General features: G+C 33.3%; 1 protein-coding gene across 3 annotated transcripts; it reads right to left on the reverse strand.

Moving 5' to 3' along the window:
• Positions 1-612: 612 nt before the first annotated feature.
• On the reverse strand, positions 613-15,793 carry LOC133554095 (twist-related protein 2-like). 3 transcript variants are annotated; one of them, XM_061902487.1, is made up of 3 exons: positions 15,133-15,793; positions 14,880-15,001; positions 613-806 (listed from the first exon to the last, which is right to left on the reverse strand). In XM_061902487.1, the coding sequence occupies exon 1, from the start codon at positions 15,769-15,771 to the stop codon at positions 15,193-15,195; it is 579 nt and encodes a 192-aa protein (XP_061758471.1). In that variant the 5' UTR covers positions 15,772-15,793; the 3' UTR covers positions 613-806; positions 14,880-15,001; positions 15,133-15,192. The 3 variants fall into 3 exon arrangements, with proteins under 3 accessions (XP_061758471.1, XP_061758472.1, XP_061758469.1); XM_061902488.1 differs by having other exon boundaries at positions 14,884-15,793; XM_061902485.1 differs by having other exon boundaries at positions 14,880-15,793.
• Between the last annotated feature and the right edge of the window lie 273 nt (positions 15,794-16,066).

Here is a 16,066-nt window from a genome sequence, read left to right on the forward strand (position 1 = left end):
CTGCTACGAAAACACCACCAAAGATCCTCTAAGTGACAGGCGCACTCTGCTGTTTTTAGGGATCTACTTTTAAAAAATGCAAGTTAAATTTAATTTATATGACGATGACAAATTATTTTTATATGACAAAATAATATTGATTTTTTTTTAATGATCTACTACAAAAACACTGTCAAAGATCCTCGATGTGACAGGAGCACTCTGCTGTTTTTAGGGATCTACTTCCAACACTATCAAAAAATATCATATGTGGCAGTAACACTCTGCTGTTTTTAAGGATCTACTTCAAAAATGCAAGTTAAATCTGACTTTATATGACAAAAGAATACTGCTGTTTTTTATGATTTACGACAAAAACACTCAACGTTTCGAAAATGAAATAATTGGTGTGCTCTTTGTCGCAATTTTTTCCTTTTTTTTTTAAATTTCCCATTTTTTAACGACTATTTTCAAAGCCAAAACAATAAAAATCAGCCCTAAAAAGCTCCAAAATGGCTACAAAAAAACCCTCGTAGGTCTTTTTAATTGCACATTCTAGAAAGTTCTTTTTGGAGGCGAAGACTTGCCGACTGAGTGGGAAGGCGTGCAGAGCTCGTTAAAGAAAATGGCGCGTTTTTAACAAGACGTCAGAGACTTTGAAGTCAACTTTATTTATGAAGACACTTTGGGACTTGATCCTTTTCAAACAGCCGTTCATGGTCCTTCCAGCGGGAATATTCCCGTCCTCCAGGCCAAAGTCCACAGGACTCCGAGGCTCAAAATGGCGGCATGGCGCGGACAACACGCCAGTCCTTTTTTGTCAGCAGCTGGAAAAGGAGAGGAATTTATTTTTTAGTACAAATCTTGGAGTCTGGTGACATTTTTCACAGATAAAAAGTACGTAGTCTCAAAGTGTAGGATGAGTTTTTGTGCAGAACATTTTTAATTGGACATAAACTAAAGCTCCTTTCACACAATCCCTTTTTTTTTTAGCTTTTTCTAGACTCAAGTTACATTTTTTACAGATAAAAAGTGCGAATTCACAAAGTGTAGGATGAGTTTTTATGCAGAAAATGTTTGACTGGACATAAACTAAAGCCCCTTTCACACAATCCCTTTTTTTACAGCTTTTTTTTAGACTCAAGTTACATTTTTTTACAGATAAAAAGTGCAAATTCACAAAGTGTAGGATGAGTTTTTATGCAGAAAATTTTTAATTGGACATAAACTAAAGCTCCTTTCACACAATCCCTTTTTTTTTAGCTTTTTCTAGACTCAAGTTACATTTTTTACAGATAAAAAGTGCGAATTCACAAAGTGTAGGATGAGTTTTTATGCAGAAAATGTTTGACTGGACATAAACTAAAGCCCCTTTCACACAATCCCTTTTTTTACAGCTTTTTTTTAGACTCAAGTTACATTTTTTTACAGATAAAAAGTGCAAATTCACAAAGTGTAGGATGAGTTTTTATGCAGAAAATTTTTAATTGGACATAAACTAAAGCTCCTTTCACACAATCCCTTTTTTTTTAGCTTTTTCTAGACTCAAGTTACATTTTTTACAGATAAAAAGTGCGAATTCACAAAGTGTAGGATGAGTTTTTATGCAGAAAATGTTTGACTGGACATAAACTAAAGCCCCTTTCACACAATCCCTTTTTTTACAGCTTTTTTTTAGACTCAAGTTACATTTTTTTACAGATAAAAAGTGCGAATTCACGAAGTGTAGGATGAGTTTTTATGCAGAAAATTTTTAATTGGACATAAACTAAAGCTCCTTTCACACAATCCCTTTTTTTTTTAGCTTTTTTTAGACTCAGGTTACATTTTTTACAGATAAAAAGTGCGAATTCACAAAGTGTAGGATGAGTTTTTGTGCAGAACATTTTTAATTGGACATAAACTAAAGCTCCTTTCACACAATCCCTTTTTTTTTAGACTCAAGTTACATGTTTTACTGATAAAAAAAAGACATATTCACAAAGTGTAAGATGAGTTTTTATGCGGAAAATGTTCACTTGGACTTAAACTAAAGCCCCTTTCACACAATCCCTTTTTTTACAGCTTTTTTTAGACTCAAGTTACATTTTTTACAGTTAAAAAGTGCAATTTCATGAATTATAGGATGAGTTTTTATGCAGAAAATGTTTGACTGGACATAAACTAAAGCTCCTTTCACACAATCCCTTTTTTTAGACTCAAGTTACATGTTTTACTGATAAAAAAAAGACATATTCACCAAGTGTAAGATGAGTTTTTATGCGGAAAATGTTCACTTGGACTTAAACTAAAGCCCCTTTCACACAATCCCTTTTTTTACAGCTTTTTTTTGGCTCAAGTTACATTTTTTACAGTTAAAAAGTGCAATTTCATGAATTATAGGATGAGTTTTTATGCAGAAAATGTTTGACTGGACATAAACTAAAGCTCCTTTCACACAATCCCTTTTTTTAGACTCAAGTTACATGTTTTACTGATAAAAAAAAGACATATTCACCAAGTGTAAGATGAGTTTTTATGCGGAAAATGTTCACTTGGACTTAAACTAAAGCCCCTTTCACACAATCCCTTTTTTTACAGCTTTTTTTAGACTCAAGTTACATTTTTTACAGATAAAAAGTGCGAATTCACGAAGTGTAGGATGAGTTTTTATGCAGAAAATGTTTCATTGGACATAAACCAAAGCTCCTTTCACACAATCCCTTTTTTTAGACTCAAGTTACATGTTTTACTGATAAAAAAAAGACATATTCACAAAGTGTAGGATGAGTTTTTATGCGGAAAATGATCACTTGGACATAAACTAAAGCCCCTTTCACACAATCCCTTTTTTTACAGCTTTTTTTAGACTCAAGTTACATTTTTTACAGATAAAAAGTGCGAATTCACAAAGTGTAGGATGAGTTTTTATGCAGAAAATGTTTGACTGGACATAAACTAAAGCTCCTTTCACACAATCTCTTTTTTTTTAGACTCAAGTTACATGTTTACTGATAAAAAAAGACATATTCACAAAGTGTAGGATGAGTTTTTATGCGGAAAATGTTCACTTGGACATAAACTAAAGCTCCTTTCACACAATCCCTTTTTTTTTTAGCTTTTTTTAGACTCAAGTCACATTTTTTACAGACAAAAAGTGCGAATTCACGAAGTGTAGGATGAGTTTTTATGCAGAAAATGTTTGACTGGACATAAACTACAGCTCCTTTCACACAATACCTTTTTTTTTAGACTCAAGTTACATGTTTACTGATAAAAAAAAGACATATTCACAAAGTGTAGGAGGAGTTTTTATGCGGAAAATGTTCACTTGGACATAAACTAAAGCCCCTTTCACACAATCCCTTTTTTTACAGCTTTTTTTTTAGACTCAAGTTACATCTTTTTACAGATAAAAAGTGCGAATTCACGAAGTGTAGGATGAGTTTTTATGCAGAAAATGTTTGACTGGACATAAACTAAAGCTCCTTTCACACAATCCCTTTTTTTAGACTCAAGTTACATATTTTACTGATAAAAAAAAAGACATATTCACAAAGTGTAGGAGGAGTTTTTATGCGGAAAATGTTCACTTGGACATAAACTAAAGCCCCTTTCACACAATCCCTTTTTTTACAGCTTTTTTTTAAATTCAAGTTACATTTTTTTTACAGATAAAAAGAGCAAATTCACGAAGTGTAGGATGAGTTTTTATGCAGAAAATGTTTGACTGGACATAAACTAAAGCTCCTTTCACACAATCCCTTTTTTTAGACTCAAGTTACATGTTTTACTGATTAAAAAAGACATATTCACCAAGTGTAAGATGAGTTTTTATGCAGAAAATGTTCACTTGGACATAAACTAAAGCCCCTTTCACACAATCCCTTTTTTTACAGCTTTTTTTTAGACTCAAGTTACATTTTTTTACAGATAAAAACTGCAAATTCACGAAGTGTAGGATGAGTTTTCATGCCTAAAATGTAAACTAAAGCCATTTTCACACAATCCCTTTTTTTTTATAGACTTAAGTTACATATTTTACTGACAAAAAGTACATACTTATAATGTAGAATTAATGTTCATGCTGAAAATATTTAATTGGACATAAACTAAAGCTCCTTTCACACAATCCCTTTTTTATTGCTTATATTTTAAGACTCAATTTACATATTTTACAGATAAAAAGTACATATTTAAAAGTTTAGGGAAAGATTTAATGCTGAAAGTGTCCACTTGGACATAAACTAAAGTTTACCCTTTCACACAACCTCTTTTTTTTCCCGCTTTTTTTAAGACTCAAGTTAAAAAAATTTTACTGATGCAAAGTATGTATTTAAAAGTGTAGGATGAGTTTTTATGCTGAAAATATCCATTTGGACAGAAACTAAATCCCCTTTCACACAATCCCTTTTTCCCGTATTTTTTTTTTAGACTGAAGCTACATTTTTTACAGATAAAAAGTACGTATTTCTAAAGTGTAGGATGAGTTTTCATGCTGAAAACTAAACTAAAGCTCCTTTCACACAATCCCTTTTTTCCTGTATTTTTTTAGACTCAAGCTACATTTTTTACAGATAAAAAGTACGTATTTATAAAGTGAAGGATGAGTTTTCATGCTGAAAATGTCCACTTGGACATAAACTAAAGCCCCTTTCACACAATCCCTTTTCCCTGCTTTTTTTTTTGTGTAGTTTCATTTCTTTACAGATACAAAGTTTGTATTTATAAACTAAAGCCCCTTTCACACAACCTCTTTTTTTAGACTCAAGTTACATGTTTCACAGATAAAAAGTATGTATTCACAAAACGTAAGATAATTTTTTATGCGGAAAATGTTCACTTGGACATAAACCAAAGCTCCTTTCACACAATCCGTTTTTTTTAGACTCAAGTTACATGTTTTACTGATAAAAAAAAAGAAGTTTGTATTTGTAAAGTGTAGGATGAGTTTTCATGCTGAAAACTAAACTAAAGCTCCTTTCACACAATCCCTTTTTCCACCGCTTCTTTTTTAGACTCGAGTTACATTTTTCACAGATAAAAAGTACGTATTCACAAAGTGTAGGATGAGTTTTCATGCTGAAAATGTTCACTTGCACATAAACTAAAGCCCCTTTCACACGATCCCTTTTTTAGACTCAAGTTACATATATCACAGATAAAAAGTACGTATTTACAAAAATAAGGGTGACTTTTTATGTGAAAAATGTTAATTTGGACATAAACTAAAGGCCCTTTCACACAATTCCTTTTTTTACCGCTTTTTTTTTAGACTCAAGTAAAAAAAATTTACAGATAAAAAATACGTATTCACAAAGCGTAGGATGAGTTTTCATGCTAAAAATGTCCACTTGGACATAAACTAAAGGCCCTTTCACACAATCCCTGTTTTTTAGACACAAGTTACATGTTTTACGGATTAAAAAGTACATATTCACAAAGTGTAGGATGAGTTTTTATGCGGAAAATGTTCACTTGGACATAAACTAAATCCCCTTTCACACAATCCTTTTTTTTTTTTAGACTGAAGTTACTTTTTTCACAGATAAAAAGTATGTATGACAAAGTGTAGGATGACTTTTCATGCTGAAAATGTTCACTTGCACATTTACTAAAGCCCCGTTCACACGATCCCCCTTTTTTTTTCCGACTCAAGTTACATGTTTCACAGATTTAAAAAAAAGTACTTATTTATAAAGTGTCGGGTGAGATTTCATGCTGAAAATGTCCATTTGGACATAAACTAAAGCCCCTTTCACACAATCCCTTTTTCCCTGCTTTTTTTTATTTTATAAAGTGTATGATGAGTTTTCATGCTGAAAATGTTCACTTGGACATAAACTAAAGCTCCTTTCTCACAATCCCTTTTTTTCTCTTTTTTTTTTTTTAGACTCAAGCTACATTTTTTACAGAAAAAAGTACATATTTATAAAATGTAGGAATAGACTTCATTTTGAAAATGTTCACTTAGACATAAACTAAAGCCTCTTTCACGCAATCCGGCTTTTTACTGCTTTTTTTAAACTCAAGTTACATTTTTCCAAGATAGAAAGTATGTATTCACAAAGTGTAGGATGAGTTTTCATGCTGAAAATGTCCATTTGGACATAAACAAAAGCCCCTTTCACACAATTCCTCTTTTTTCCTCCTTTTCGGACTCGAGTTTAATTTTTTGAAGATAAAAAGTACGTATTTAATTAAGTGTAGGTTGAGTTGATAATATATATAGCACTACCTTTGACATAAACAAAAGCCCCTTTCACACAATTTCTCTACCCTTCTTTCCCCCTTTTTCCCATTTTTAAGAATTTCCCCCTAGTTTATCCCTATTTACCACCATCCCTCTTGAAAAAAAACAATTAATTAACAACCTACAGTATGTTGCACCATTTTTCAGTTGGGTTCTTCAGTGTGAAAGGAACCAAAAAGGACTGGAGCGACAAAGTCGGCATGACAATTTCTGGGCTTTGGGCTTAGAAACAGAGGCGGTACGGCATCTTGTGTGACAGGGTAAAGGAACAAGGTAGTGGAGTTGTGTCTGTAGCACATTTTTGCCATCTTTTTTCACTGCAGTCCGTATTGGTGCCTTTCACACAGAACAGGAAGGATTCTTGTGTGTGTGAAAAGGGTGTTCCACAATTGTGTGTCAGGGGTGTGAAGTGTCACACTCGCCCCGACGTGTTGAAAGCAACCGTTGCACATTTTGTGTGTCACAGAGCACTAATATTGCGAGATCTGTGTGAAAGAAGCTACATAAATCCTGCAAAAAGATCCTGCACAGCACCTCGGGAGGCGGCACATTTCATACAGTCAAGTCATTGACAGTGACATCTTCCTTCAACACAACATGGCGGCTCCTGTGTAAAAGGACACACACGGAACAAACCGACAAAGCCATTTTTGGGTTTCGAAGGAAACACCTGAGTCGTAATAGAGGGCAGCTGTGTGAAAAGGGAGAGCAGAAAGTTCTGCATGAAAGGCACAGGTGAAAAGATGTCTGCTCTGATGCACAATCCTGATGGTGGACAATCCCTTTCACACAGGTCATGTGCCAACTATGTCACGACTCAGACTCCTTTTAAAGGTGGAATATTGCCAGCTCTTGTGTATTTTCTTGCTTTTGTTCAGGAAAAAAAAGACTTATGATTCAAAACTTTCCTCTCATGAGGGATCTACTGCAAAAATGCAAGTTAAATCAAATTGTATATGACAAAAGAATACTGCAGTTTTTAGGGATCTACTGCAAAAGTGCAAGTTAATCTAGTTTTATATGACAAAGGGATATTGCAGTTTTTAGGGATCGACTGCAAAAATGCAAATTTAATCTAATTTTATATGACAAAGGGAAATTGCTGTTTTTAGGGATCGACTGCAAAAAATGCAAATGTCATCTAATATATATGACAAAAGAATACTGCTGTTTTTAGGGATCTACTGCAAAAATGCAAGTTTAATCGAATTTTATATGACAAAGGGATACTGTTGTTTTTAGGGATCTACTGCAAAAATAAAAGTTTAATCTAATTTTTAATGACAAAGTGATATTGCTGTTTTTAGGGATCGACTGCAATAATGCAAGTTTAATCTAATTTTATATGACATAAAGATATTGCTGTTTTTAGGGATCGACTGCAAAAATACAAGTGTCATCTAATATATATGACAAAAGAATACTTCTGTTTTTAGGGATCTACTGCAAAATGCAGGTTTAATCTAATTGTATATGACAAAAGGATACTGCTGTTTTTAGGGATCTACTGCAAAGATGCAAGTTTAATCTAATTGTATATGACAAAGGGATATTGCAGTTTTTAAGGATCGACTGCAAAAATGCAAGTTTAATCTAATTGTGTATGACAAAAGGATACCGCTGTTTTTAGGGATCTACTGCAAAAATGCAAGTTTATTCTAGTTGTATATCACAAAAGGATACTGCTGTTTTTAGGGATCGACTGCAAAAATGCAAGTGTCATCTAACATATATGACAAAAGAATACTGCTGTTTTTAGGGATTGACTGCAAACATGCAAGTTTAATATAATTTTATATGACATAAGGATATTGCTGTTTTTAGGGATCGACTGCAAAAATACAAGTGTCATCTAATATATATGACAAAAGAATACTGCTGTTTTTAGGGATCTACTGCAAAAATGCAAGTTAATTCTAATTGTGTATCACAAAAGGATACTTCTGTTTTTAGGGATCTACTTCAAAATGCAAGTTTAATCTATTTGTATATGACAAAAGGATACTGCTGTTTTTAGGGATCTACTGCAAAGATGCAAGTTTAATCTAATTGTATATGACAAAAGGATACTGCAGTTGTTAAGGATCGACTGCAAAAATGCAAGTTTAATCTAATTGTGTATGACAAAAGGATACTGCTGTTTTTAGGGATCGACTGCAAAAATGCAAGTGTCATCTAACATATATGACAAAAAAATACTGCTGTTTTTAGGGATCTACTGCAAAAATGCAAGTTTAATCTAATTGTATACAACAAAAGGATACTGCTGTTTTTAGGGATCACTGCAAAGATGCAAGTTTAATCTAATTGTATATGACAAAAGGATATTGCTGTTTTTAAGGATCGACTGCAAAAATGCAAGTTTAATCTAATTTTATACGACAAAGGGATATTGCTGTTTTTAGAGATCAACTGCAAAAATGAAAGTGAAATCTATTATATAAGACAAAGGGATACTGCTGTTTTTAGGGATCAACTGCAAAAATGCAAGTTCAATCTAATTTTATATGACAAAAGGATACTGCTGTTTTTAGGGATCCATTGCAAAAATGCAAGCTTAATCTAATTGTATATGACAGAGGGATATTGCTGTTTTTAGGGATCTGCTGCAAAAAAATGCACATTTAATCTAATATACAGCATGTGACAAAATAATACTGCTGTTTTTAGGGATCTTCTGCAAAAATGCAAGTTAAATCAAATTTTATATGACAAAAGAATGCTACTGTTTTAATGATCGACTGCAAAAATGCAAGTAAAATCTACTTTTATATGACAAAGGAATACTGCTATTTTTATGGAAGTACTACAAAAATGCAAGTTAAATCTAATTTTAGATGACAAAAGAATACTACTATTTTTAGGGATCTACTACAGAAATGCAAGTTACATCTAAATTTATATGACAAATACTGCTGTTTTTCATTATCTACTACGTAACACTATCAAAAATATTTTCTGTGACAGGAGCACTCTGCTGTTTTTAGCGATATACCTAAAAAATGCCAGGTAACTCTAATCGTATATGAAACAGGAATTCTGCCGTTTTTAATGATCTGCTAAAAAAATTATCAAAAATATTCTATGTGACAGGAGCACTCTGCTGTTTTTAATGATCTACTACCAAACACTGTCAAAAAATATATGTGGCTGTAGCATTCTACTGTTTTTAGGGATCTAGTTAAAAAACGCAAGTTAAATCTTATCTATATGACAATAGAATACTGCTGTTTTTTATGATCTACTACAAAAACACTGTCAGGGATCCTCCATGTGACAGGAGCACTCTGCTGTTTTAGGGATTTACTGCAAACGTGCAAGCTAAATCTAATTTCATATGAAAAAAGAATACTGCTGTTTTTAGGGATATACTGCAAAAAGGCAAGTACAATTTTATTTTATACGACAAAAGAATACTGCTGTTTTTAATTCTCTACTACGAAAACACCGTCAAAGATCCTCTATGTGACAGGAGCACTCTGCTGTTTTTGGGGATCTACTTCAAACATGCAAGGCAAATACAATTTTTTATGACAAAAAATACTGCTGTTTTTAACGAGCTACTACCAAACACTATCAAAAATATTATAAGTTGCAGTAAGACTCTGCTGTTTTTAAAAATCTACTTCAAAAATGCAAGTTAATTTTATTTTATATGACAATAGAATACTACTGTTTTTTTATGATTTACGACAAAAACACTGTCAAAGATCCTGTGTGTGACAGGAGCACTCTGCTGTTTTTAGGGATCTACTGCGAAAAGGCAAGTTAAATCTACTTTTATATGACCAAATAATACTGCTGTTTTTAGGGATCTACTACAAAAATGCAAGTTAAAACTAATTTATATGACAAAAGAATACTGCTGTTTTTAATGATCAACTGCAAAAATGAAGGTTAAATCTACTTTTATATGACAAAAATAATACTGCTATTTTATGGAACTACTACAAAAATGCAAGTTAAATATAATTTTATATGACAAAGGAATACTGCTGTTTTTAGGGATCTACTACAAAAATGCAAGTTCAATAAAAAAAATTATGACAAAAGAATACAGCTGTTTTTAGGGATCTACTGTAAAATGCAAGTTCAATCTAATTTTAGAAGACAAAAGAATACTGCAGTTTTTAGGGAAATACTACAAAAATGCAAGTTAAATCCAATGTTATATCACAAAAGAATACTGCTGTTTTTAATGATTGACTGCAAAAATGCAAGTTAAATCTAATTTTATATGATCAAAGAATACTGCTGTTTTAAGAGCTCTACTGCAAAAATGTAAGTTAAATCTAATTTTATATGACAAAGGAATACTGTTGTTTTTAGGGATCTACAACAAAAATGCAAGTTCAATCTATTTTTTTATGACAAAAGAATACGGCTGTTTTTAGGGATCTACTGCAAAAATGCAAGTTCAATCTAATTTTAGAAGACAAAAGAATACTGCAGTTTTTAGGGATCTACTTAAAAAATGCAACTTATATCCAATTTTATATGACAAAAGAATACTGCTGTTTTTAGGGATCTACTGCAAAAATTCTAGTTCAATCTAATTTTATAAGACAAAAGAATACTGTTGTTTTTAGTGATCCACTACAAAAATGCTAGTTGAATACAATTTTATATGACAAACGAATACTGCTGTTTTTAATGATGGACTTCAAAATTGCAAGTTAAATCTACTTTTGTAAGACCAAAAAATGCTGCTGTTTTTAGAGATTTGCTGCAAAAATGCAATTTAAATAAAATTTTATATCACAAAAGAATACTGCTGTTCTTATGGATCTACTACTAAAATGAAAATAAATCTAATTTTATACGACAAAGGAATACTACTGTTTTTAGGGATCTAAAACACAAATGCAAGTAAAATCTAATTTAATATGACCAAAGAATACTGCTGTTTTTAATGATTGAATGCAAAAATGCAAGTTAAATCCACTTTTATATGACCAAAGAATATTGCTGTTTTTATGGATCTACTGCAAAAATGCAAGTTAAATCAAAATTTATATGACCACAGAATACTGCTGTTTTTAGGGATCTACTACAAAAATGCAAGGTAAATCAAATGTTATATGACACAGGAATACTACTGTTTTTAGGGATCTACTGCAAAAATTCAAGTTCAATCTAATTCTAAAAGACAAAATAATACTGCAATTTTTAGGGTTCTACTACAAAAATGCAACTTAAATCTAATTTCATATGATAAAGGAATACTGCTGTTTTTAGGGATCTACTGCAAAAAATCAAATTCAATCTAGTTCTAGAAGACAAAATAATACTGCAGTTTTTAGGGATCTACTACAAAAATGCAAGTTAAACCGCATTTTATATGACAAAATAATACTGCTGTTTTTAGTGATCTACTACAAAATTGCAAGTTGAGTACAATTTTTTATGACAAAAAATACTGCTGTTTTAATGATCGACCGCAAAAATGCAAGTTAAATCACATTTTACATGACAAAAGAATGCTGCTGTTTTTAGTGATCTACTACAAAAATGCTAGTTGAATACAATTTTATATGACAAAAGAATACTGCTGTTTTTAATGATGGACTGCAAAATTGCAAGTTAAATCTGAATGTATATGACAATAGAATACTGCTATTTTTTATGATCTACTACAAAAACTCCGTCAAAGATCCTCTGTGTGACAGGAGCACTCTGATGTTTTTAGGAATCTACTGCAAAAGTGCAAGTGCTAATTTTATATGACAAAATATTACTGTTTTTAGGGATCTACTGCAAAAGTGCAAGTGCTAATTTTATATGACAAAATATTACTGTTTTTAGGGATCTACTGCAAACATGCAAGTTCAATCTAATTCTAAAAGACAAAACAATACTGCAATTTTTAGGGATCTACTACAAAAATGCAAGTTAAATATAATTTTATATGACAAAGTAATACAGCTGTTTTTATGGATATACTGCAAAAATTCAAGTTCAATCTAATTCCAGAAGACAAAATAATACTGCAGTTTTTAGGGATCTACTACAAAAATGCAAGTTGAACCACATTTTATATGACAAAAGAATACTGCTGTTTTTAGTGTTGTACTACAAAATTGCAAGTTGAATACAATTTTATATGACAAAAGAATACTGCTATTTTTAATGATCGACTGCAAAAATGCAAGTTAAATCACATTTTACATGACAAAAGAATGCTGCTGTTTTTAGTGATCTACTACAAAAATGCTAGTTGAATACAATTTTATATGACAAAAGAATACTGCTGTTTTTAGTGTTGTACTACAAAATTGCAAGTTGAATACAATTTTATATGACAAAAGAATACTGCTATTTTTAATGATCGACTGCAAAAATGCAAGTTAAATCACATTTTACATGACAAAAGAATGCTGCTGTTTTTAGTGATCTACTACAAAAATGCTAGTTGAATACAATTTTATATGACAAAAGAATACTGCTGTTTTTAATGATGGACTGCAAAATTGCAAGTTAAATCTGAATGTATATGACAATAGAATACTGCTATTTTTTATGATCTACTACAAAAACTCTGTCAAAGATCCTCTGTGTGACAGGAGCACTCTGATGTTTTTAGGAATCTACTGCAAAAGTGCAAGTGCTAATTTTATATGACAAAATATTACTGTTTTTAGGGATCTACTGCAAAAGTGCAAGTGCTAATTTTATATGACAAAATATTACTGTTTTTAGGGATCTACTGCAAACATGCAAGTTCAATCTAATTCTAAAAGACAAAATAATACTGCAATTTTTAGGGATCTACTACAAAAATGCAAGTTAAATATAATTTTATATGACAAAGTAATACAGCTGTTTTTATGGATATACTGCAAAAATTCAAGTTCAATCTAATTCCAGAAGACAAAATAATACTGCAGTTTTTAGGGATCTACTACAAAAATGCAAGTTAAACCACATTTTATATGAAAAAAAATACTGCTGTTTTTAGTGTTGTACTACAAAATTGCAAGTTGAATACAATTTTATATGACAAAAGAATACTGCTATTTTTAATGATCGACTGCAAAAATGCAAGTTAAATCACATTTTACATGACAAAAGAATGCTGCTGTTTTTAGTGATCTACTACAAAAATGCTAGTTGAATACAATTTTATATGACAAAAGAATACTGCTGTTTTTAATGATGGACTGCAAAATTACAAGTTAAATATGAATGTATATGACAATAGAATACTGCTATTTTTTATGATCTACTACAAAAACTCCGTCAAAGATCCTCTGTGTGACAGGAGCACTCTGATGTTTTTAGGAATCTACTGCAAAAGTGCAAGTGCTAATTTTATATGACACAGGAATACTACTGTTTTTAGGGATCTACTGCAAACATGCAAGTTCAATCTAATTCTAAAAGACAAAACAATACTGCAATTTTTAGGGATCTACTACAAAAATGCAAGTTAAATATAATTTTATATGACAAAGTAATACAGCTGTTTTTATGGATGTACTGCAAAAATTCAAGTTCAATCTAATTCCAGAAGACAAAATAATACTGCAGTTTTTAGGGATCTACTACAAAAATGCAAGTTAAACCACATTTTATATGACAAAAGAATACTGCTGTTTTTAGTGTTGTACTACAAAATTGCAAGTTGAATACAATTTTATATGACAAAAGAATACTGCTATTTTTAATGATCGACTGCAAAAATGCAAGTTAAATCACATTCTACATGACAAAAGAATGCTGCTGTTTTTAGTGATCTACTACAAAAATGCTAGTTGAATACAATTTTATATGACAAAAGAATACTGCTGTTTTTAATGATGGACTGCAAAATTGCAAGTTAAATCTGAATGTATACGACAATAGAATACTGCTATTTTTTATGATCTACTACAAAAACTCCGTCAAAGATCCTCTGTGTGACAGGAGCACTGATGTTTTTAGGAATCTACTGCAAAAGTGCAAGTGCTAATTTTATATGACACAGGAATACTACTGTTTTTAGGGATCTACTGCAAACATGCAAGTTCAATCTAATTCTAAAAGACAAAATAATACTGCAATTTTTAGGGATCTACTACAAAAATGCAAGTTAAATATAATTTTATATGACAAAGTAATACAGCTGTTTTTATGGATGTACTGCAAAAATTCAAGTTCAATCTAATTCCAGAAGACAAAATAATACTGCAGTTTTTAGGGATCTACTACAAAAATGCAAGTTAAACCACATTTTATATGACAAAAGAATACTGCTGTTTTTAGTGTTGTACTACAAAATTGCAAGTTGAATACAATTTTATATGACAAAAGAATACTGCTATTTTTAATGATCGACTGCAAAAATGCAAGTTAAATCACATTTTACATGACAAAAGAATGCTGCTGTTTTTAGTGATCTACTACAAAAATGCTAGTTGAATACAATTTTATATGACAAAAGAATACTGCTGTTTTTAATGATGGACTGCAAAATTGCAAGTTAAATATGAATGTATATGACAATAGAATACTGCTATTTTTTATGATCTACTACAAAAACTCCGTCAAAGATCCTCTGTGTGACAGGAGCACTCTGATATTTTTAGGAATCTAATGCAAAAGTGCAAGTGCTAATTTTATATGACAAAATAAAACTGCTGTTTTTAGGGATCTGCAAGTCAAGTTAAGACAACACAGGGATGCATACCTACGCTGTTGTTGTTGTTGATGATGATGATGGTTGCTATGGTGACGAGGTGATGCTGGCAGTGGAGCTAAGGGTCAAACATTGCGAGACAAAAAGTTCCAACACGGAGACGTCAGTTCTTGCTGCAGGGACAAAAACAAAAACAAAAATAAAAATAAAAAGGAAAACCGGAACCAAAAGTCCGTGGTGACCACAAAGGACTGAACGTCTAAGAAATGGGACAAAGTCTCTTCAGGAGTCTTTGTTGTGTAACCTGAGACCGGCGAGTCCATTTTGAAGGTGGCCCACTTTTGAAGAAGTCCAAGACCGAAGACTAGTGCCCGGCGGACATGGTGGACCAGGCGCCCTCCATCCTCCAGACGGAGAAGGCGTAGCTCAGCCGATCGTGGGCCAGGTAGTTGCAGCCGCTCAGCTTGGAGTCCACTTCCTCGTTCTGCAGGACCTGGTACAGGAAGTCGATGTAGCGCGAGGCCAGCTTCAGGGTCTGGATCTTGCTCAGCTTGTCCGAGGGCAGCGTGGGGATGATCTTCCTCAAGGAGGCAAAGGCTTCGTTGAGGGACTGCGTCCTCTGGCGCTCGCGGATGTTGGCGATCACCCTCTGGCCGTGGGGGTCCTCCGGAGACGACGGATCCGCGGTCGGACCGGGACCCGGGGACAGGGACGGTCCCGTGGGGGAAAGCTGATGCTGAGGACTGCTTTTGATTTTCTTGGGAGCGTAGATGTGGACCTGGTCCACGGGGTCGCTCGACGGGACGCTGGAGTCGTCCACCGGGGGTTTGCCTGTGTTCCGTTTCCGTCTGGGTCCGGGTGTCGCCACCAGGACCGGGCAGGCATTGGACGGCGGTTTTCCTGGGTTCTCCTGATCAGCGTCAGTCTGCTGCTGGTCTCTCATAGTTCTCTGCCAAGTCAGGGCTGACTCTTCTCATAGTTCTCTGCCAAGTCAGGGCTGACTCTCCGCCCTCTCCCTCCGGTCTTTGTCCCGGTTGTTCCACGGTCTTGTTCCGCTCCTCAAGTTGCCTTTGGTCCGGTGGAAAGACTCGCAGTCCTTCATCCCCGGTCAAGCCAGCCCCTGATCTCTCTCCGCACGGGTCGTCCTCCAGCCAGCGTGTGATCCAGCAGGGACTGGGATCTGGGAGGAGACCCGGGTCCGCCCATCTGATCCACTGATTGGTGCAGGAATCCTGAAC

The sequence above is a fragment of the Nerophis ophidion genome, linkage group LG06, assembly GCF_033978795.1.
Source record: "Nerophis ophidion isolate RoL-2023_Sa linkage group LG06, RoL_Noph_v1.0, whole genome shotgun sequence".
NCBI lineage: Eukaryota > Metazoa > Chordata > Actinopteri > Syngnathiformes > Syngnathidae > Nerophis > Nerophis ophidion.

Bases quoted from the DNA above. Each gene is read 5' to 3' on its own strand.
- LOC133554095 (XM_061902487.1), bottom strand. From the start codon at position 15,771: ATGAGAGACCAGCAGCAGACTGACGCTGATCAGGAGAACCCAGGAAAA.